The 25310-nt window shown below is 35.4% G+C and overlaps 1 protein-coding gene across 5 annotated transcripts in view; it reads right to left on the bottom strand.

Annotated features, from left to right (window-relative positions):
• Positions 1 to 25310, bottom strand: part of ANKS1B (ankyrin repeat and sterile alpha motif domain containing 1B) — a 1065677-nt gene that overhangs the window by 882363 nt on the left and 158004 nt on the right. For all 5 annotated transcript variants that reach the window (XM_077772139.1, XM_077772140.1, XM_077772141.1 and 2 more), the window contains exons 3-4: positions 17514 to 17670; positions 10583 to 10879 (exon numbers count right to left, since the gene is read on the bottom strand). In XM_077772139.1, coding sequence (XP_077628265.1) covers positions 10583 to 10879; positions 17514 to 17670 — 454 coding nt within the window. The remainder of the gene's footprint in view (positions 1 to 10582; positions 10880 to 17513; positions 17671 to 25310) is intronic.

Raw genomic sequence — 25310 nt, 5'->3', positions numbered from 1 at the left:
GAAAATCTCCTTTACATTATTCAAAGAAAAACAGGTTATGTTAAATAGAACTAGTATTTTTATATAATGGATAAGGAGATCATGAATCCTTGAATAAAACCAGAAAAGGTTAGAAGATGATAAACATATTTTGAGCCCAGAAAAATTGACCAATTTTTCCAAATCCAAGGTTAATGTAATTAGCTTCTTTGCAATTAGTAAGAGAACATGAGAGCTGTCAAAATGGAATGGGTTGTCCTCATAAATTTCAGGTAAACAGTGGAATCAGGAACCATTTCCTGGTATCACAGTATTATCATAAACAGAATGGAATTTAAATATGTCACATCTATCTACTTTTCCTTATCAAAATACAGGTTAATTCCAGAATATTCTCCAGTTTGCCACACCCTACCTTGAGTCTGTGTCTATCACCCTCATTCGAATGAGTACCATTCTATTCTTCTCAATGCTCTATTTCAAATCTACAATCCATAACTGGCCAAATCTTGAAAAACTGTATTTTTATGAAATAATATGTAGTCCAAAACATGTGATAAAAAAGTGGAATACAAAGAAATGCACTGAAATAGGTGAGCCCAAATCCTCTCAATCCCAGGATTTTAGTCCTTCTTTTCTCATGGATTAAATTTTTCCACTTTTTGAATTAATCATTTAAAATAAGCATAATTTCTGGGGCTCCCGGGTGGCCCAGTCAATTGAGCGTCTGACAGTTGACTTCAGCTTGGATCATGGTCCCAGTGTTGTGAGATTGAGCCCCTAAACATGGAGCCTGCTTGAGATTCCCTCTCTCTCTTCCACTGCCCCTCTCCCCTCCTTGCATTCTCTCTCTCTCTCTCTCAAAAAATAAGATAAATAAAATAAAGTATAATAAAATAAAAAACCCAAGATAGACAAAATAGTTATATAGTTAATAATACAGTAATGCCTCAAAATTTATCCAGTAATGAGATATGAAGCATTCATATCTCAGCACTGCTAAGGAAAAAAATCCCTCTGAACACAAGTTGTATTGAAAAGAGCTAAGAGAGAAGAAATAAAATGATATACATAGTAAAGTCAATAGTTGAACTGCTGATGAAGGAAAAAGGAATTAGCTTATTGATTAGAAATGTCCATTAAGGTCAAGTCTCAGTAGCACCAAAGTTGAAATAAACAAGATATGTGATAGGAAAGGGGAAAACCACATTTTAAGTCTGGGGTTTTTTGCTTCCTTTTTGTTTTTAGCCCTAAGTTTTCCTGTGGCTTCTGTGGGAAGTTCAGTCATGCATATAAAGAGATCTTTGTTATAGTTTATCCATAATTTCAAGGTGTTTTAAAATGATTTCTTGGGTTCTATATTTCACCAGATTGCCGAAACAGCAGATAGAAAAGGGATACAGAGATGTCAGATCTTGTCTGCACTGGTTCACCTTTCCAAGTTTAACACTCTACCATAATCATCCTGAGCTCACAAAAGAGAGTGGCCAGATAAAGTAAGATCAGTTCTTTATTAAAGAAGAAAACAGAACAAAGATGACAAGTCATAAAGTTCGACTGTGGTGATGATCAGTAGAGAAAATAGCATAGGTACCAGGGGAGATAAAAACTATGAGAAGCAAGACCCATAACTATTGTTAAGAAATAAGAACCTGTGAATAAAGACAACTTCAATGGAGATAAAGAAAAGCCAACTAGAATGGCATTTAACTCAGCAGTAACAACCACAGGTACCGCGGTTAGTACCAATTAGCCCTATAGGCATCTCGTAGGATAAAAGAAGTAAATAAAAAATAAGAACATCCTAGCCTTTATAAACACAGTAAAACCTTGGATTGCAAGTAACTTGTTCTGTGGGTGTTCCACAAGACAAGCAAACATTTCTAATAAATTTTAACTTAACAAGTGATGTCTTGTAATACAAGGAATATGTGACAACAAACATCACATGATCACAACTGAGTCAATGATTCTTCTCTCTTTCACGCTGCGGGACTGTGGGTGATCATCTCCCAGGCTCAGATGCTTGGTGTCAGGCCATGGTGTTTGGCAGAAATCAGCGATTTTTCAGAATGTTGGAAGGTGCTCACAACTGGCACTAGTGTATTATTTGTCACTTCAAAGCACCTTTGCTTTTCCATATAAGAGTAAGCTTAGGATGGTTTGCTTCATTCTAGGTCAGGCTGCCTACAGATATAGACCCTTTCCTCTGTTGGCTTATTGCCAGTTACATTAAATATAGTGTATGACAAGAGTTTATTAATACTGTACTGTATTCAACATTCATGGGAGCATATACAATGGCCATGCAGAAAAAGGTTGAAAAGAATGGCAGTAATAAGGAGATGATTACAGTGAAAGTGAAGATGGAAATCACTGATAAGTACAAATGAGGTATGTGAGTGGCTGAAACTGCAAGATTTTATAAGTCTACATCTGCATCTCATCTGCAGAGCAGGAAGAGAAAAAGGCAGAGGAATCCCTCACTTCATATTAGATTAGGGAGATGTGTAAAATGTGGGCAACAGTGCAAAATTTTGTAGGAAAGCACCACCAGAATAAGGCTGTAGGAATGTGAGCGATGAATCAACTTCACAACAATGCACTTCACATTTCCGCAAAATCCTCAAAAGGAGGCAAAAGCCAAGTGTCATTGGATAGGTTCCTTGTTAAAGTTGTACGAAAAGAAAAAAGATTTATTTCATTGAGCCAATAGAGAGTAGTGATTCCGTTAGTGATAGTGAAAGTCGTCCTACACAATAACCCTCCTCTCTCCTCTCCCTCACACCAGCCATAAAGGTTTTCAAAGATAAGTGCAGGTTAATTGGGTTATTTTTCTTTATATTTTGCATTTTCTTTATTACTTTGTAGTATATTGCAGTAATCATTTTCATATGAATATTTTTGAGTTGCAGAAGGAATCATCTGAGTTTCCATTATTTCTTATGGGGAAATCTGCTTTGATATGCAAGTGCTTTGGATTACAAGCATGTTTACACAACCAATTATGTTCATGAACCAAGGTTTTACTGTACATAAAGTAAACAGCTTCAGAAGAAACTGGGAAGAAACTGTTCTTTTGTATCCTGCATTAGCTAGCTTATAGCTAGAATACTGTGTTCAACTGTAGGTAATAAACTTCTACAGAACACTGACAGATTGAAATGTGTCCAGAGAAGACGGTCCCAAATGACAAAAGACTTAGAAAAACATCATGTGAAGAACAGCTGAAGGTTATAAGAAAGTTTAGATGGGGAGGGGGCAAATGACATAAGAGAAATGTGTCCTCAAATAATTCAGAAATAACATTCCTCCTATTCAAAGGCAGACCTCTCCTCCTATTTAACTAGGGACTTCTAGCCTGTGTCTTTACAGGTCCTTTCTTCCCTTCTCCTCCTTAAAGCTAATCCTCCAGTTCTGCTCTTATCTATCACTCCCTGCCACTTCTCTAATTTCATGAAATATCTTCACCATTTCTCTTGCATCTTCAGTTTCAGTCTCTTCTTTGGATCCTTGCAACTCTCCATAAAAATACACACTTTTCCACAACCTGGCAATAAAACAGCCAACCAAAGAAATTGCCTGTGAAACTGCTATAACTTTGAACTCCTATCCCATATCTCACTGTCCTTTACTCCATATTTTATAGAGTCAATTTCTCTTCTGTAGGCACAATGTCTATTTTGTTATTACTATATTCTCTAGCACATAGTAAGCAATGTCAGGCACAAAGCATACACCCCATAAATGTATATTCCCTTTCTTATGAACCATCTTCTGTTTCCATGGCTTTATCTCTCACTTCTCTGAGACTAGGACCATTTAAGTGGCACATCCTAAGAGAGACTTCCCTGTCCCTTCATTCAAAATCATAGCAACCAGTGTATTTCCCATGGCACTAATATAATTGGTAATTTTTGTTTATAGTTTTATTTCTGTTTTCCCTACCAATCTCTCAACTACATGAGGACAGGGAACAAATTGTCTTGTTCATGTAGCATAGTGCCTAGTAGCCTGGACTGAGATTGCTGGTGGGAATATGGTGTCCTTATAAGGAAGCTGGATTTTCAGTTAACGGGAAGGAAAAGAAATTGCTAGGATGCTGGTCAGATTGTCAGAGAAGGATTCTCTAGTAAGGTAAGATCTGACCAGACACCTGGAGAAAGCACAGGTGGAAGTCATGTGGGTTAATAAAGCAAAGGCCTTGAGGCAGGAGCTTATCTACTATGTTCCATCAAGAGCAACAAGACCACTAGGGCTAAGTGAAAAAATGGCAAAGGGTAGTTAGAGGTGGCTTCAAAAAGACAGTGGAACTAAGTTGTATAAGACACCTGTGAGCCACTGTGAGGAATTTGGCTTCTGCTCCAAGTGAGATGGAAAACTACTGGAGGTTTTTTGAGCAGTAAAGTGATATGATCTGGTTTAGTTTAATGCCTGCTTTGTTGAAAACAGATTGAAAAGAATCTGTTACGGACTGAATGTTTGTGTCCACTCACTACTCCCAAATTCATATATTGAACCTCTAACCCACAGTGCAAGTGTATTTGAAAACAGGGCCTTTCTGGAAGTAATTAAGGTTAAATGAGGTCATAAGGGTAGGAAACTTTCTCATAGGATTGGTGTCCTTATAAGAGTCGGACACACCAGAGCGCTCTCTCTCTCTCTCTCTCTCTCTCTGTTTGTGCACCAAAGGCCATTTGAGGACACAACAAGAAGACAGTCATCAAAAAGCCAGGAAGAGAGCTCTCACCAGGAACAGAATCATCCAGAATCTTAGACTTTCCAGCCTCCAGAACTGTGAGAAAATAAATGTTTGTTGTTAAAGCTGCCCAGTCTTGGGATTTTGTTATGGTCACTAGAGCAGACTAATATAGAGACAAAAGAAAAAGCAGGGAAACCAGGCAGGAGGCAGGAGATGTACAGGACTTAAACTATAGTGGTGATAGTAGAGGGGATGAATAATGAAATTCTAGATATATTTTGAGCACACAGCCAATAGGATTTGCTGAGGAACTAAATGTAAAAATGAAAGAAATTCTGTCTGGGGGCCGAACAACTATCAGGATGGTAATGCCATTTGTTGAAATGGGAAAGACTGGAAGATGGGCAAATATAGGGAGAAGGAATTATGGAAGCTAAATGTTCAGTTTTAGAAATGTTGTTTGGATGCCCACTAGTCATCCAATAGATATGTTCAGCAGGCAATTACGTCCCTAATTTAGAATTTAGGGAAAGGTCCAAGATGAATAAATAAACTTGGTTATTGTCAGACAAAGATGTCAATCGAAGCCAAGGAATTGGATGAGGTCAACTAGGAAGTAGGTATAGACAGAGAAGAAAAGAGGTCTAAGTACTAAGCCCTGGGACACTCTGAAGCTTAGAGATCAGGAAGATGACAGCAGTTAACCATGGAATGGAGATGGAGTAGATTACACTATTCTCCCCTTGTTTCATATGCCCTTTGTCATATGACTACAGTTCCATCCACTTACATGGCTGAAGTATATTTCCCCACTTCTTGATTTGGGACTTAGATTTGTGACTTGCTTCAGCCAATGTATGGTATCTACATGATACAAGCATAGACTTAAAATGTGTCTAGTTGGTTGGGCTTACTTAGGCCATGTCCTGGCTAGTCCCAGGAAAAAGGGAATATATACATAGAGCAGAGCAAGCTAACTTACAGCCTAAAGCAGAGATTCCCTAAATGACCTGCAAACCTGTGAATGAGAAAAAAATGCCATTTCTTACTATTGTATGCTACTGAGATTTCTGTGTTTATTGTATAGAAGTATTGTGATAATGGCAATAGCTAACTATTACAGGGGTTTACAGAGTTACAGTGCAAAAATCTACTGGAAAGAAATGAAACAAAGGCTGGTTCAGGACAGAGAGCTGCGACTTTACAAAAGAGGACAGAAAACAGAAAGGTTTATTTCTTGAGCAACTCCATAGATAACAGGTTTGTGAGGCCCAACAGATTTATCTAGCTGCAAGGCTATATGAAAGGCATTCAAGGTCTTAGACTCTACCTAAAGTAAGACCAAGAAGCAGAGAAACAAAAGAGACTGGTGACTCAGATGTCAAAAGTAAAAAGCCTTTTAAATAGGAGGGAGATCTACTTTGTCAATGCCAATGATAAATCAAGTAAAATGATGACAAAGAATTGGCTGTTGGATCTAACAATATGGCAGCCATTAGTCACCTTCACCAAAGCGAAAAACAAAGACTTTAAATAGAGTGAGAGAGATGGAGCAGCTTCAAGAGAGAATGGGGGAAAGAAATTTGATACAATGAGTAAAATCAACTCTTTCTAAATATGTTATGAACATATGAAGGGGAGCAGAAAAAGAGGACAAGAGCTAGAGGGAAATGTAGGTTCAAGAGAGGTTTTTTTTTTTTTAAGATGGGAAATATAACATCTTTGTGTCTCTATAAGGATGATGAAGTTAAGAGGAGGGGAATGTATAGTATTTTAAGGGGAGGATCCAGTGCACAAGTAGAGGACTCAGCCTTAGGGATAAACCTAAAAAGTTCATTTAAAGCACCAGGAAAGAAGGCAGATACACACCCACTGGCAAATGTGGTGGTTCAAATACATAATAGCTTCTATTTTCTCAGTGAAGTTAAAGCAAAGTCAGGATCACAGAGAGATTAGCAGGGAGGGGAGTTAAAGTTTTGGAAAGAAAGGAGAAATTGTAAATAATCATCTAGGGAAGAAGAGAGTGAATGGATTATTAAAATGTAATCTATCCATTTAGGCACATATTTCTCCTGCCACTATAAGCACCTAGAGAACAAAAATGGTACCTTACTCAGGTTTACATCTTAACAGTTTCTAGCATGGGAACTTGTACTCTTTATCATTAACTTTCTGTAATTTTACTTTTGTTTCCTTTAATATTAAAATAAAATCCAATTGGCTTAGTATTTTGCTAGTCCTTAACTTTTTAAATTTTAATAAGAGAAACTTAAAACCAATACAGTTAAAGCACTAGCATAAAAAGGTTCCATAGTCTTTAGAGTTTCTACCTGGTCACCCAAATCAGGTTTGAAATCCATAGAAATATTACTAATTTCAAGAAACTCTTGCCAGTTAAAACCCATTTTCTTAATACCTTAATATGACAGATTCTCTTTATTAAGAAATCCCTTAGGACTAAAGGGTTTTTACATAAATATAATTTGAAATTCACCTACGCAGAAATTAAATTCTTTTTCTCACTAGTTCAAATATGCATTATAATACAAAATTGCTCATAGAGAAATGAAGCAGAAACCAAAACTTCTACATAAAATACTAACACAAATTATGCATTTTAAAACACTTGTAATTACAAGAAAAAGACAAGATCTTCCAGAGCCATCTCTAAATTTTAAAGAATTATTCATAATGACTTGAATGTAATTAAAGTCTAAAAGTGTATTGTTGTAATTTGCCAAATGGGATTATTTTTAATATTGCTAATTTCCAACTGGTTAGCTAGAGCGATTTAATGAATATTAAAGTCATTCAAACAGTTTAAGGTTACTGTCTGGTATTCTTCACTCTCACTAAGCCAGTGAGATATCAACAAATATCAACATCAAATTTGATATTAAAAAACTTAGCAGTGAATCTGATGGTCAAATTTGGTGACAATTAATTTGAATCACATAATAAAATAAAACACTGACCCCAAAAAAGGCAATAAAACAAACAGAAAATATGTTTTCTATGAACAAAGCAATAATAACAAAAACAAAACATCATCTCAGGCTAACTAAATGCTGAAAGATTCAACTCATTGAGATATATTTTAGAATATGCTGTCAGCTCTACTTCTAGAAAACCTTCAAGATGAAATGATAGAGTAAGCATTAGGTACCAGATCTGATGCTTCTGATCAAGCGTTCATAGTGGTCTGAACATACAGTGCCCTTTTCAGCTGATATATGAGTAACAAATCCAAATGCTGTCTGGGCAAAGTAAAAAATCTAAAGGAATGAATCTGGCAATGATGGTAGAGAAAGGCTGGGACCTTGCAAGATATATATCCCATCTATAAGCATTCGAATTCAATATTTTAAAACACCCTTTTGACCATATAATGCACATCTACAAGCTAAGTTATATCTAAATTAAAAATCCTAAAGACCTTCAAGGTCCTCTTCAAATACCACTCTATCAATGTCTCTTCAAGTCCTCCACCTTACAATCTATATTTGCTTCACATATCTCCTTAGCACTTGCCCTACTATTTATTTTAATGTCATCAGAGATCTTATTTACCTTTAATTCTCCAAAAGTACAAAATACAGTAAGTAGTATTTTGCATAAGAAAAGATATGCCATATACATATATAAAATTGAATCCAGACTCTTTCTCTTCTGGCCATGTCATCTAGTACAAAATATGAAAAGATCTTGGCCATGGGTATGAAGTGTGTTACTGTTCTCAGTCATAGTAAAGTCCTTGGTTATAAAGTACTCTGAGCCACCAAGTTTAGAAGTATTCCAGAAGTGTTATGAAAGTAGTAATTCTAGATTAGAGAAATTCAACATAAAGAAAATAAACGTCTAGCTTATCATTAAACATACCTCTAGAGAGTAACTTTATAAGTCACCTATAATAGTAAATACATATCTATCTCGAGGGGAAGATTGTTGCTTTTTTAAATATGAAGGCTAGAAAAATTCTTGTGCTGATTTTCAAGGCTGCTAAAATAGAATAAATAAAAAATTAAGAAAACATTTTATAAGGGTGCCTGGGTGGCTCAGATGGGTAAGCATTTGACTTTGGCTCAGGTCATGATCTCACAGTTCATGAGACTGAGTCCTGCATTGGGCTATCTAATGTCAGCATGGAACTTGCTTCAGATCCCCTGCCCCCTCTCTCTCTCTGCCCCTATTCCTCTTCCCAAAAATGAACAAACACTTAAAAAAAGGTTTTATAAATATCTAAATAACTAAATAATACAGGCAAAACTCTCATTAGAAGTCTGTTTTAGAGTACCAACCTGAAACGTAGGATTGGAAGGCCTGTGATTTTTACAACTTCAGTGAAAAATGCCTTAGAGACAGACACAAGATTCAGCCTCTAAACAAGTCCTAGGAAAAGGTAACCCCACAAGTTTGAACACTAATTCCACTTGGAGTGTTACAAAACTGGCCACATTTGTTCCCTCTCGGTATTCACACCCCTTTTACAATTTGCACCCTTTTGTAATTGAAGGGTACAATCTGTTTTCCCAACCCTTGAATCTGGGCTGCCTTTGTGAACTGTTGGCCAATCAAGCACTGCAGAAAAGATAGTAAGTGTGCTTGCTCCCAGCTTAGGCTGCTTAGACCTCAAGACACCTTGTATAATCCTGTTCCTTTCCTTTCCTTCTCTCATGTGTACATATGCATGCACATAGAACCATACCACTGTCATGTTCACTGTCATGAACAAGCCTAAGGAAGCCTGCTGGATCATAAAAGACACATGGCAGCCTCACCCATTATCCCAGGCAACATTCTATAGCAGAGCCACTCAACTGACTTATAATTAACCCTGGACACATGAGAGAACCCAGCCAAAACACAACTACCTACCAAGGTTCCGACTAAATCACCACCCACAGAATTATGAGCTAAATGAGTAGTTACTGTGTTAAGCCATTAAGTTCCAGGAGAGTTTGTTATACAGCAATAGCATACTAATAACAGGGGAGAAAGATACAATCCGACAGGAACCAAAAGGGTCTCTGGAAAATAAAAATGCTGCCACTGAGTTGAGAGACAAAAAACAGTAATAAAATGGGAGAAAAATGGTTTAAAAAAAAAAGGTAACCTTGGAACTGGAGTTCACTTGAAACAGATAATAAAAGTAGGTTGCACTTAAAAAAAAAAAAAGTAGGTTGTTCTTTCCTTGTGGAGAAATAAAAGCTATCCAAATGTTATCCATGTTTTGAAGCTCAAATCACAACTCTCCAATAAAATTCTTTCTGATTGCCCTTAGGCAGAGTGATCTTTCCTTCATTAATCATGTACAGACAGTACACTACTGAGGCCTGGACTTTAATCAGTAAATATAAATTCATATTCTAGGTTTATCAGCTATGCGTCCTTAGGCAAGCTTCTTAAGTCTTTGAATCTGATTCCTCATCTCTTAACTGGAACTTTATAGTTCTCAATCCCACAGGGGAGCTATGAAAAAGGGATTCTAAATGTGTCAACATATTAAACACAAAGTACACACTCAAAAATGTTAAACTGAATTTTAATTGATTCATTCATTGATTCACTCAACTCTGACTGGATTCCTAGTGTGTGTCAGGCTATGTGCTAGACACTAGGAGAAAGGAAACAACTACTAATGATACTACACACAACTGCTTCTAGTAATAATTTTTCACTCCTATAGCCCTAAAATTAGAATGAGCTTAGAAATTATGCCTTATATCTCTTCATATTTCCCAGAAGTGTGTGGCACAGGGTCCTGAATATAGTAGTTATAAAAATATTTCTGGACAATTTAATTAAAAATTGATAAGATTCCTACATATAACTTTTAACATCTGCATCTCAAAGCAAAGAAGAGCATCATCACTTTTAAAATGTAGGTAAAAGAAGACTCACTTGACAGCTCACATCCATTCCTGCTTCCAAGAGCACCTGAACAACTGCTTTGTGACCATTACGAGCAGCAAGGTGTAGTGGTGTGTGCTTTCTAGTGTTGCAGCTCATTAAGTTAGGGTGTGCACTGATGATCATTTTGACCACCCTCAGTCGTCCATAGAGTGCTGCCAGGTCCAAAGGTGTTTCCAGCTTACTGTTCCTGATGGTGGGATCAGTGAGCTCTTCTAGGAGAACAGCAACTACTTCTGAGTGTCCATACTGAGCTGCACAGTGTAGGGCAGTTTCATTTTCATTGTTCTGTGAAGACGAAGATATAAGATTAGGGTTCTCAGAAATTTAATTATCAAAATCTAAGCAGTAATTTAAAACCAAAGATATTTGAAAATGTATGTTTCAGATTTATCTATTTTAATAAGTATGCCTAACAGAATATCTGATAAAAGTATCTGTCATTTATTGCATTAAAAAATCACAATGTTAACCATTTCAAGAGGAAAAGTCAAATTTTCCCCTACATTATATATTCCAGTTTCCAAGAGTGACAAATGATTTAGCCACGTTAGTCTAAGCAGCTCTGCTGGGCCCAGATGGTCAGTGTTACCTGTACTATGTATCATACCTCCATGACATTTGTTAATGAGAGAGAGTAATAAGAATTATAACACACTTTTAACAGACTGGCTTTCCACAAGGCACCTGAGATGGTAAATTCTTGATAATTAAAGAGTTACAGAATGATTTTCCAAATTAAGTTTCATCTTATTTTCCACGTTAAATACAAATCATTGCTTCTTTAGCAAAGAGAATGAAGACATACTGACCTTCAGATTAAACAGCATCATTTTGAAATATAAGTATGGATTGAAAGACAGACTGAGACCCATTGCCACACAATCTACAAGAAGTATCATAGTACTGCATATGCACCTAATAAGTGTTCCAGTTGAAAATCAAGAAGATTTTCCTAGAAATTTAGCAAGATAAAAAGTATCCCTGGATAGATCTAGAGAGTATAATGCTAAGTGAAATAAGACAGTCAAAGAAAGACAAGTACCATATGATTTCACTCATATGTGGAATTTAAGAAACAAACGAACAAAGGGGAAAAAAAGAAGCAAACCAAAAAACAGACTCTTTAACTACAGAGAACAAACATATGGTTACCAGAGGGGAGCAGGGTAAGGGAATATGTGAAACAGATGAAGAGGATTAAGAGTACACTTATCTTGGGGTATGTGGGTGGCTCAGTGGCTTAAACGTCCAACTGCTGGTTTTGGCTCAGGTCATGATTTTACAGTTTCATGGGTTCGAGCCCAGCACTGGGTTCTGTGCTGGCAGTGCAAAGCCTACTTGGGATTCTCTCTCTCCCTCTCTTTCTGCCCTCCCCCATTCATGCTGTCTCTCTCAAAAATAAACTTAAATTTTTTTTAAAAAAGAGTGCACTTATCCTAATGAGCACTGAGTAATATATGGAGTTACTGAATCACTATATTGTACACCTGAAATGAATATAACACGGCATATTAACTACACTGGAATTAAAATATACTAAATCAGTCATAAGGCAGATGGACCTTTCAGTCCATTTGGGCAGATGGTGTAGATAGATGATATATGACTACATCAGGAGGTAGAAGGGTTAGTCAAGAGAAATGTAAACAAGAAATTTTAGCAAAAATGCAATGATCGTGAATGAGGGTTCTAGAAAAGGGCTGCTATCATCAGAGTCATCATCATAACTAATGCTATGTACCAGGCACAGGTGCATTCCATAAATGTTTACTCATTTACAAGTTACATTTATGTTTACCTCACTATGAGACAGATACTAATATTATCATTATTGCCATTTTATATATGAAGAACTGAATCACTGAGTTGTTAAAAAACTAGCCTTCAAATATAAGGCCTTTTAGTGTTGGGGCCAGGATCTGAATATAGGTAGCCTAGACCCAAAGTCAGTGCTCCTAAAACCATCTTCCACAATAACAATTATTTCTATTGTCATTCGCTGAATATGTATATACATTGGCTCATTTCCCCTACACCATCTGCCTGCCAAGTTTTGTTATATTGTCAAAGAAGAAAGGAAATTAGTGATCTAAAAGTAGAATTTCTATAGATTTTGCTAAAGAGAACACTGAGTTATAATAGGAAATAAATACTTAGATATCTGCTCTGACCATATGAACAGAAGAATAAGTAGGGTTCAAACTCAAACAAATCTTAATGTCCCTGAAAGTAACTCAGACTTGCTCTGGCAGATGAACGCAGATAAGCTGAGAGTAAAGAGTTGAAAGCAGAGGGAATATTTGAAAACTTAGAGTGGTAATACAATTTTTAAAGGAGCACTATGAAAGGCTTCTTACTACTTCACCTTCCAAATAAAATTATCAGAAGAGGGCATTTGAAGGCCAAACCCAGAAAAAAACCTACTCCTTGGAGGCACTCACCAAAAAGTTCTGGATAGATAGGGAATCAAGCTGGAGGTATTATTTCTTCCATAATTTTGGAGGTAGTCATCCTGTTCTTAGTTTGAATGTATTGCTACAGTCTACTTCCTCATAGAGACTGACCAGATACAAGTCTACATTCCCTGATTTTTCTTATCTGGCTAAGTTGTAGAAGCCTGATAAGAAAATCAATCTTACTACTCTATGCCATAAAAATATGATATAGAAATATGCCTTCTGATCAAATCAAATTTGCCCTTGGTTGGAAAGAAATTCAATTTTCAAAACAAAGCACCTCTTTGAGAAAAAAGCAATTATGAAATGATCATTCCTCAAAGACCTCTCTACTTTTGCAGAGGCCTTAGCATAGGAAATTATAAGTGCAAAACTGAAACTTTGTCTATTAACACCAATTAGCATTGTTCAGATCTCAAGAAAAATTATTGCAATCATGCCAGACTTACACAGGAGAAAATATTCATAGAGTTTATCGATGATCAACACATACCTGTACTGTCACATGAGGAAGACCAATTGTGTTACCTTTATAAGAGGCATGATGGTATACTTGTGTCCATACTAACAAATGATCCAAAAGAATCTAATTTCAAATAAACAGACTATGAGGAAGAACTGATAATTGCTAGTAGGTCTACAATGAACTTTCTTGAAGAGTTCTTGATTTCTACTTTTTTTTAACCAAATGGGTGTTCTCCAAAAAAATAGGACACTTCTAGACAATGGGTGGCAGGAAAAAAATGGCTAACAAAAGCTATTTTTCAAAACATCTTGCTTTGGAAAGTAAAACCAATGAAAACTAACACTAGGTAAGTTTGAGTTTTGGTAAATGGCAAGAGAATATACTTATGAGATAGGGTCTTCTTGTTTTTGCCCTAATGTTAAAATAAAGGGAAAAAAGGAGGAAAAGACAGTGAAGGGGTAGGGGGAATGAATATACCGAGAAATATAAATTGCAAACATACATAATGTCAGAAAAAAGGAAATAATAAATCAGCTGACAAAAGATAGGAAGGATGTATCAATTACAAAAACCATAATCAGGGCACAGTCTATTTTGTTTTCAAAATTATATTGCCCTAAATTGACGACTAATTCTAGGGCAGTATAGAATGGTGACCTAGGTTAAAGTGCTAACCCACACTTATTTGCAACAGTAAACCACTCAATCTCTCTGAACCTATCTTATCTGCAGAATTAGGGTATTATCCTCCCTATAAACCTTAGAGTATAGAAAACGCTTTCTAACTTTAAATATCAATATATAAGAAAGAATTATTTTTAAAGAAAGCTGTATTAGAAACCAAACACTACTTTCAGAAATCAGAATGAAGCCCTGACAATTATACATAACCTACTATCATAACATGGAATATTATTGGTTAAGAGCTTGAGCTTTCCGTCATCATCAAGACAGTATGGTATTGGCACAAAAACAGACCCATAGACCAATGGAACAGAATNAAAAAAAAAATTATTTTTAAAAAACTAATACTGACTGCATTTCTTAGTAGCTGTGATATCATGGGCAAGTTATTTACTCTCCCTAAGGTAGCTTCCCATATATAAAATAAGAACAGTTAATCCCTACTTCATCAGGCTACATTAGAACTTAGTAAGACCATAGATGAACTACTTTGCACATCACCTGGCATACAGTAAACACTCCATAAGCAACAGGACTTATGATGACAGTACTTATGTGCTATTGTGGAGGGCTCCGGAATTAGAGTCCAAATTTGAGTTTTAATCATTCAGTAATGTGTGGCCTTAGATGAGTTATATAGCTTTACTGAGCCTGATTTCACACCTATAAAATGGGAGTGATAATATCAATTCAGAGGTTGTGAAAATTAACTAAATAACATATTTTAGGTGAAAGCACTCAGCATGGTACCTGGCTATCTTATGTCTCAATATATGTTAATTAGCATTTTCATTCTTTCCCTCTATTGCTTAAATACAAAAGGTTTTTAAGCATATTTCTGTCCTATTCAGAGTGGGAAAATAAATAGAGCTAAAATAAAAAGTTGCTTATGAAAATAAAATTCCCACATCAGAAACTTTTAGAGAAATGACACTGAATGATAGAAATAGGACAGTGCTGGGGCGCCTGGGTGGCTCAGTCGGTTAAATGTTTGACTTCAGCTCAGGTCATGATTTCACAGTCTGTGGGTTCAAGCCCCACATCCGGCTCTGTGCTGACAGCTCAGAGCCTGAAACCTGCTTCAGATTCTGTGTCTCCCTCTCTCTTTGCCCCTCCCTCGTTCACTCTCTGTCTCTGTCTCTCAAAATAAAATAATTAAAAAATTTAAAAAAAGAAGGGGCGCCTGGGTGGCTTAGTCGGTTAAGCGTCTGACTTTCGCTTGGGTCATGATCTCGCGGTTCGTGGGTTTGAGCCCCACGTGGGGCTCTGTGCTGGACTGCCAGCTCAAAGCCTGGAGCCTGTTTCAGAGTCTGTAACTCCCTCTCTCTCTGACCCTCCCCTGCTCATGCTATCTCTCTCTTTCTCTCCTAGAAATAAATAAAACATTCAAAAAAATTTTTTTTAAATTAAAAAAAAGAAATAGGCCAGTGCTAAAGGAATACCATATACATAAAAAACAAATATTAAAAGCATAGTATTAAAAATCAAAAGAAATTTTCAATTTGTTTCCAGTAGAAATCACATGACAAAATAACTTTCAAATATAAATTAATTTTCAGTGTTTTTTTATTTTCATGTCATTGAAAAAAAATTTTGCTTGTAAAAACTAACATCCTCTCTTTTAACCTTGGATTGTTTTTCCATCTTATTATTTCAGGTTCACTTTGGGGCATTCAGACAGTTTTAAGAATAACCACCAGATGGCTCATCCCACAAATGATCTTTCACTTTTGATTTTCTGACAAACCTAACAGCATTCCCCAAAATTTCCCTTTGGCATGATATGCTGATAAAGAAAGACATATCTCACATTTTTTTAAATATTGAATTTATTACTGCATATGCATTAAATATATTCTGCATTCCATAACCTGTAAATGTAGAAATTCTGTGATAAATATTAATAACACACTTTTACAATTAATAAAACATTTTTCCTACTTACAGGAACTTTCTACAACTGCATTTTTCTGGGGAAAAATGTATTTTTCTTCCCTCTGGTGTTTATTCCCAGAGCTATGGTCACTTTTTATTCTTTAGTCTGAATTTCAGTCAAAGGCCTGCAAAGTCTGTATGCATTTGAACAGTATGCTAATTGCACTTTATTGGTTGCGCTGGCCCTAGAGTAACCTACTTGCATTGATATTGGACAACTGCCAACCTGCAGCTTAATGCCATGGTTGTAATTCAATTGTTGGACTGCATGCTGGTTTTCAAATATAGTCTTACAAAGTGGGAACAGTAGGGGGCATGCAGAGCTCAAGATGTTTGTTATCATACTGTATTAGGAGACCATATTTTACTTTCTGGAATCTGTGGGTCTTATTTATTTAGAACAGTGAGAACAGTATTCCTTTTTTAATATGTCAGTTATGTGTAATATGGATATTATGCACTTGCCAATATTTTTACTTTATCTGTCAGTATACTGCTGCTGTGTTTCACGCAACTCACTCTGGACATAAGCAAAAGAAATTTTTAACTTAAAAATATATACAGTTGTGACTAGCAACTGTATATACTGTATTTTGCATTTTGATTCATGAAATTATATTTGCTGTGAAAGTGCTACATAATTGGGAGGCATTATCCAACGAATCTATCATCATTGTTTAGCATTTAAGATTTTATTAAGGAAAGCTCTAATTTGGGGTGTCTGGGTGGCTCAGCTGGTTTAGTATCTGACTCCAGATTTCAGCTCAGGTGATGATCTTACTGTCATGAGATCGAGCCCCCTGTTGGACCTCATGCTGGGCATAAAGCCTGCCTAAGGTTCTCTGCCTCTTTCTCCCTCTGCCCCTCCCCTGATGGCATACACACTCTCTCTCTCAAAAAAGGAAGGAAGGAAGGAAGGAAGGAAGGAAGGAAGGAAGGAAGGAAGGAAGGAAGGAGGGAAGGAGGGAAGGAGGAGAAAGAAAGAAAGAAAAGAAAAGAAAAGAAAAGAAGGAAGGAAGGAAGGAAGGAAGGAAGGAAGGAAGGAAGGAAGAAAAGCTCTATTCATATTACTAATGTGAATTCTGTTCTATCTTATTCAAAAACTATAAAATGGATGCTTAGATAAGGCAATCAAAAATGTGACAAGTATTTCCTTTATGTGGGATTCTCTTGTTAACAAATATCTTTATAAATGCCCAACTTAGTGCCTATGTAACTAATACAAGTGCAAAAGAATTTTACAATTTCTCCTTTAGGAAATTTAGCAGTGAAAAGATCTTTGGCAGAATAAAAACAAAAATTATCAATTCTTCATCGTTACCTTACTTTGAGAAACTCTAGAAAAACTATAACATGAGCAAACATTTAACAAGTGCACCTGTTCATTGACTCTAGAATGTGACGGTCCATGATGAATAAGAATCTTCACAATTTCTACATCTCCTTTCCAGGCAGCCAGGTGAATGGGAAAATAACCTTTGTTGTCTGCTACATTTGTTGATGCCTCATACTGAAGTAGTTTGAGAACTATGTCCCTAGAAGGGGGGAAAAAAGCAGGAAAAAAAATGCTGACTATACAGATTTCTTTAAACACATAATGATGAAAGTATACCAGTTGCTGGTTGGCAGTTGAGAGCAAGAGACATAAAATTGGGTTTAAGAGTTAGCCTATTCAACATTTGGCTATTTTACTTACGTGGAAAACCACCACCACCATACATACACAAACAGAGCATTGACTAACCAATGGAAGTACTTAATAGAATTCATTTGGGCAAAATTTATCTAATTTCATAACTGAATAAGTAAAACATTATCTTAAGATACCTCCTGTTTTTTTTAAAAGAGTTTTTCCCAAACAACCCATACCTGAGAGTTACTGTGAAGGAAAAGCTGAGGATAAGCAAACTCCTTATTTACAAAAAGAAAAAAATCATACTACCAAGAGACATTTGGAGAATTTATACATCATTCTACAGAGAGTGGGAATAATGCATTGAAGATGCATATAAAAAAGAAAGCAGACAGCACAGCAGGACAGGAGGAAATTTTTAATTTTTCAGACATGGCACACAACATATTCTGAATATGTGTTATTCATACTTCTGCACTTCTTCATCTCTCCTTCCAAGCTTAAGAAACTATTTCAGGTCATGATCTCACAGTTCATGGGATAGAGCCCTGCATTAGGCTCTGTACTGACAGCACAGAGCCTGCTGGGGACTCTCCATCTCTCTCTCTCTGCCCCTCCCACACACACACGTGTGTATATTCTCTCACAAAATAAACAAACATTTTTAAAAAATGGTTTCAAGAAGAAATTCATTCATGAGACAAGTTCCACCACTGATTCAACATCAGTTGATATTCAGTATATCCTACCTATAGTATTTTGTACTCAATCCCCACCAAGTTTTTAAAGTAAAAATTCTGAACTCTAATATCTGACTTCAGGAAGAATTAACAATTTTTGGTAAACATTATATTGAATTTTGTATCAAACAATCAAAAACAGTAATTCTAAATAAAAACTGCATTTTTACCTGAAAGCATTTATGAAGCAAATTCTATTTAAATTCACTAAATGAAATCCTATACTGGTATACAAATACATGCATATATACATATATAAAGTTGTTTCTCTTATAGAACAAATCACTGGTAGTAAGAACAAATGCAATACAAAGAGCTAAATTTAAGTATTTCATGAAGCCCCTTTAAATATAAGTAACAAATGAGAAAAATTGGGAAATCTGAACTGAAGTTAGAACTATAATAGCTACCCTCCACAAACATACAAAATAGACATGATACAGCACAACATTACAGTGATAGTTAAATACAATGTCCAGAATGTGATCTAACCTTGTGAAGGGGAAGGGGAAGAATATACCACCCCAAAATATGTCTCTTTAGCATTAGGATTATTTTAGGTTGATTACTTTTAAGAAAGAGTAGATGTTGGGGCGCCTGGGTGGCTTAGTCGGTTAAGTGTCAGACTTTCGCTTGGGTCATGATCTCGCGGTTCATGGGTTCAAGCCCCGCGTCGGGCTCTGTGCTGACTGCCAGCTCAGAGCCTGGAGCCTGTTTCAGTCTGTGACTCCCTCTCTCTCTGACCCTCCCCTGCTCACGCTGTCTCTCTCTCTCTCCTAGAAATAAATAAAACATTAAAAAAATTTTTTTTTTTAAAAAAAAAGAAAGAGTAGATGTTGGAAAAGCTCTGAAAATGGACTAAAAGTTACCCTTTTGTAATGGACATTTAAATTTATATGAGAAATCTCCATTTGTAAGGAAGTCTCTCTCTTCTCGTACCAGAAAATGAAAGAAGACTATTCTATATCTCTGGAACTCTTATCAAGGTCTCAGGCAGCTGCTTCAATTTGTGTAACAGCCCCATAACTTGTTTACTGTTCTTTTCCTCATAACCTCCCATAACTAGTTCCCTGCCACAAACATCACTTCATCTGTAGCAGGAAACGGTATTTAAAGTGGTGGCAAGGGCCATTTCAGGGAGTTAATTTAGTTTTTCTGGGTATGTCTCATGTATACAAGAGGTATACATGTTATTAAACTTGTTTTTCTCTTGTTAATCTATCTTTTTATTATGGGGAGAGGAAAGGGAGTTCCTCAGCCAAGAACCTAGAATGGTAAAAGGAAAACTATTGATCCTCTACAGATGAAACACTACACTTAACAGATAAATGTATGAAATCATGATGAAAAGAACCAAAAATATGTTGTAGAAATATTTAGAAAGTTCCAAGTAGTCCTAGATTTTCTAATGATAAGATTTTAGAGAAAATAAGAATAAATCTATTTTAACATTCTTTTGGTTCTTAAGAACTATTATTATAAGATCTGAATTTAGAAAATTTGGATTTGAGGGGCGCCTGGGTGGCTTAGTCGGTTAAGCGTCCGACTTTTGCTTAGGTCATGATCTCACGGTTCGTGGGTTCGAGCCCCGCATCGGGCTCTGTGCTGACTGCCAGCTCAGAGCCTGGAGCCTGTTTCAGTCTGTGACTCCGTCTCTCTCTGACCCTCCCCTGCTCACACTGTCTCTCTCTCTCTCCTAGAAATAAAAAAAAAAAAAAAAAAAAAAAAACATAAAAGAAATAAAAAAAGAAAAAAGAAAATTTGGATTTGAGTCCCAGCTACACAAACTACCTAATGATGTGACCCTAGAGAAATTATTTAGTCTCATTTTTCTTTTTCTTTTCTCTAGGGGATATAATAATAATAATAATACCTACTGGTCAAGATTGGTAAGAGCTTTAATTGAAATCACAGAAAAGAAGCTACTCAATAAATAGTAAAGCACTACACAAAATTATTAGTTCTTGCCCCGAGTAAAAATAAAATCCTTTAAAAATAAAAATTCTTTCAGCAAATCACCTTTGTAAAAATGAAATCTGAAAATGAGAACGACATTTGAAGGTTATCCAGTTCATATATTTCTCCTCACCTCTCTGCCATGCAAGAGTTACTATACAGGTTTTCCATTCTGAGATAAATAACTACAATGTGGTAAAAAGGATTAAATACCTCTGAATAACAAAAGGAGCTACAAATCAGACCACCTGGTTTAAGTTACAAACTCTACTATTTACTAATTTGGTTATCTTGAGCAAATCAAATAGCCTCTGTCAGTCTTTCAGTTATTGTTAAAATAGAATTTAGAAACTACCTCTTCCTTCCAATTTCAATGGGTTGTGGTGTGAATCAAATGAAAACCAGGTCGGGGTGCCTGGGTGGCTCAGGTGGATAAGCACCTGACTTTGGCTCAGGTCATGATCTCACGGGTTCATGGGTTCGAGCCCTGCGTCGAGCTCTGCTGTCAGCTAGCTCAAAGCCTAGAGACTGTTTCAGATTCTGTGTCTCCCTCTCTCTCTGACCCTCCCCTGCTCACACTGTCTCTCTCTCTCTCTCTCAGAAATAAATAAAAACATTAAAAAAATGTTTTAAATGAAAAACATCATGGTTGTAAAATTGTATGTAATCAAATATTATTCTCAAGGCAAGCTACGGCAATGTTTACCAATCCTAGCAATGATTTTTAGTGAAACATTTCAATATTTAAATAAAAGGTAAAACAATACCAAAAGAAGATAAGTTAAATATGTGGATCTAAAAAGTGGAATTTATATCACAAAATAGGCTTCTCCAAATTTATTTATCAGAGAAAGATACTTATGTGAAGAGTTTTAACTTTATTCCTCAATGCCTAACCAAATAAAAACATATTCTAAAACTTCTAAAAGCATTTCCTTTCAAAGGGTAAAGAGGATAGTTTAAGGGGTTCATCAATCCTAGTTTCTTTTACTCCCACAAAATCCATTCAGTTTCATTTGTTCTCTGGCTCAATTCTTGTTGACATTTTCTACTAATGTATGTGATACACATTCATTCTTTATTTATCAAGAAGACTGATGAGATAGTGAAAAATCTAACTTACTGACATTTGTATTATGTGGTATTACCACTACCTAATATCTAAATCTGAAAAAACTAATCTGTATGCCTATGAAATTGCCTTCGGTAAAAACACTAAGATACTAACTAAATACTAATATATTTAAGGTTTTTTTTAATTTATTCATTTTATACAATTTATTTATTTGTAAATTTAAATGTGTGTTTAAATTTTTATTTAAGTTGTATCTTTCATTTTATACAGAGATATCAGCTAATGAACTGGCATGGCTCAGGTTTTTAATGTGAAAACATATCTGTGAAATATAAAGTTATATTTCTTATCTTTTTTTAAGATTTCATTTTTAAATAATCTCTACACCCAACACAGGACTGGAACATACAACCCAAGATCAAGAGTCCCGTGCTCTACCTACTGAACGAACCAGTGATGCACCCTAAAGTTATATTTCTGAACAAAAATGTACCTGTCAGTCTTACGGAATGATAAATAAAATATTAATCAACAAATTGCTATTAATCTTTCTTATGATGTATCCATGTAGATCACAAGTAATATGTATTAAACAGACCCTTTTCATCCAGAATCATTAAGAATAAACTAAATTTGGGGTACTATGTATAGTATTTAAGTTAGAAGGGTATTTATGTAACACTAGGACCCCACCAAATCAGAATTATTAATTTTCATTTTTATTTAAATTGTACGTTATACCTCCCAGTGGTATTAACAAATGAACATGTTGACTATGTTTGGTTACTAGGCATGAAATATTAAGTAATACTGTTGAACAATGTTTATAAAATAGCAGAGAAGTAACCTCTATATCAATCAGAAAGTGCCATTCTTTCTTATATGTAGCATTTGATAAATAAGAATTGCTCTAAAATCCTAAGTTAATGTGGTTGATGAGATCACAGAAAAAATAACTCCATTTCCCTGGAGTAAATTAAGTTCAATAACAATGTAATTTAAATCACTGCAACATTTTGCAGCCTGAAGCTAATATATATTTAAGTTGAGGTAAAAGTAGGAATTCTAAAGTATTGATTTTTGCTAATATATTTAATTTGTTTCATTTTCTGATAGATATAAATATACTTCTAATTCATATGAAATGTCTTTTTAAGAAGTTTCAGGATATGTTCTGAGCAAAATTAAGTTCACTGGGAAGTTTCAACATTCAAATTTCTTTACCTCAAAAGCAAATTGCCCTATAATTGAAAAATAACCAAAGACATTTATTTTGTTCCATCTTCACTTACTTGTTAGTAGTCTAAAGAACTCTGAAGTAAATGCAAGTCATCTTTATATGGATACAGTATTAACAAAGTAATGAAATTCTCAAATTAATTAAGGTCTTTTTGATTTCAAACTTTCTTGAAGGTTTTACTTCTTAACAGAAATAGAGTTGCAAATGTATTCAACATGGTCAAAAGACTTTAGGACATACACTCCATTTTCTAACTGGAGCTTCTTTTTATACTGAGTTTATGTTCATAGATTTCCAGAAAGAAATAAGAGCAAAGTTTAGCTAGTTAATATCCTTATCCAAGAAAGAGCAATCATATCAATGTTATTTCTAGGTTATCCAAAGAGAAACTTCATGGACCAGACTGTATAAATTTTTAGAGGAAGTTCTCTCCTTTCATTAGAAAACATAAGAAAGACTAAATCAAAAGTACACATACCTTACTACCTGGATTCTAGAAACTATTTGAGATACAGTTTGGATTTCAGATAATGGAGTCTAGAATCCAAGTATTAAATATTTGAAGCATGAGAGGCAAGAACAGAAAATACTTAAACCCCACACATATCAAAGAACACATATATTTCAAAGACATAAATGATAACAATTTAGTGCTGACAGTTTTCTAAACAGCATCCAAGAATCACAATGTGCCCAATATAGTTTAATGAGATGAAGAAAGAAGAAAGAAAGAAAGAAAGAAAGAAAGAAAGAAAGAAAGAAAGAAAGAAAGAAAGAAAGAGGGATGGAGGGAGGGAGGGAGGGAAGGAGGGAGGGAGGGAATAATTTGCTAAGAGGAGGAGAAGTGAAATGTGACTACACATGTTTAATATTTAGAGTGAACAACAAGATTATTATTTAAAAAGAAAAGGTGAGAAAGAAGAGGGGAGGAAAGAAGAAAGAAAAGGAAAGGAGAAAGAAAGGGAAGGAAGAAGGGATAGAAGGAAGGAAGGAAAAAGGGAAGGAGGCAGGGTGGAAAGAAGTCAGGAAAGGAGGGAGAGAGGCAAGTATCCAGGCAGAAAAGCAGGCCAGCTGCCTGGCTAATGTCTACTCAGAAGAGAATTAAGAGAACCAAATTCGTAGCAAAAATGCATGAGAGAGAAAATGAATCCTCCATATTTTAAAAAAGAAAAAAGAAATAGGTCTCTTGCCTACCTATTGAAATAATTTATAATCATTGCTAGTGGATTTTGTTCTATGGACTATGGTTGTTGTTTTTTTCTATCATTTGAAGGTAATAATGTTCTACTCCGCAATTACAAATGACCCAGGAAATCACTAACAGAAGTACATTTTCTATTGTGTCCTGATTTGACTAAGTGAGATGAATTGCTCATTATGAAATAATGTATTTCAGGTACAAAGTACTATTCCACTTGAGGATTAACTAGAGTTGATCAACAAGAGCCCCCGGATATAATATGGGCATAATTTGCAGTATGAAGGCTTAGACCATATGTTGAAGGTAGGGGAAAAGCCTGTGTTCAGAGCAAAAGAATAAACTACAGAACCCTGTAATATTACTTCTAGCTCTATGATTCCATGAACCTTAGCCTAGAAATCATAATGTTTTCAGAAACATCTACAGACGATGGCTATAACAACAATAGCAACAAACATGAAATGATGTGTTTCTGTGCTAACTGCAAAGGCCTGCTTAGGAAGAATACAAAATAATCAATTGTTCGTTACCTTGCTAAGTGAGAATAACAAAGGCAAAGAATAGCAAAGCCAAAAATATATCTGGCTCTGAGATATATTCTATGACACGTTTTTCTCCTTCAAATATCTTTTCTTAAACCAATATTAAAATTAGCGTTCTATGTAAACACACAAGTTGATGAGAGACAGCCTAGAAATAGATATAGAACAGAGAAAAGCAACCAAGAATTTAGGAAATTGATGTGCATAGAGTCACAAAGGGAAGATAATGTAGATTATTGGTAAAAGCATGCACTTAGAACTAAAACACTTAAACCCAAGACACACTCTCTCCTTAATATCTAAGTGACCACTATGTCCTTTAACCAGAATGGCCTTGCTTCTCCATGAGGGGAGGAGGGTTGGGCTGAATAAACCATTTCTAATTATAAAAATTCATGAGTAATTTAAAGTCAACAAATCTTACACTCTAGATGAAAACCTAAATTTCAGAATTGTTGTATCATAGTACATAACTGAGCCACAAATACCAAAACAGTGTATCCTAAAATGTAATCACTGAAAGGAACAATGGAAAATATCCAGCCTATATAGTTAGTACACTGAATTGAGCACTAGATGAATTAATTAAATGGCTAAAGGTCACAGAACCAGCAGAGATTGGAAGATGGAATCAGAATTTTTCCTGCTTTTTTCCAATGCCTGTACAAGGACACTGAGTAAAATCTTTCTAGAAAATGTTAGAAAGATGGGATCTTAAAATAAAAGCAAAGCTGAGACATATATAATTCTCAGAGGATATCTACAGTTGAAGATATATTAAAAGATAT

This window comes from Crocuta crocuta, unplaced genomic scaffold (assembly GCF_008692635.1).
Source record: "Crocuta crocuta isolate KB4526 unplaced genomic scaffold, BGI_CrCroc_1.0 scaffold216, whole genome shotgun sequence".
In the NCBI taxonomy this organism is placed as follows: domain Eukaryota; kingdom Metazoa; phylum Chordata; class Mammalia; order Carnivora; family Hyaenidae; genus Crocuta; species Crocuta crocuta.
The sequence above is the reverse complement of the archived record's forward strand: the minus strand, read 5'-3'. Positions and strand labels throughout refer to the sequence as shown.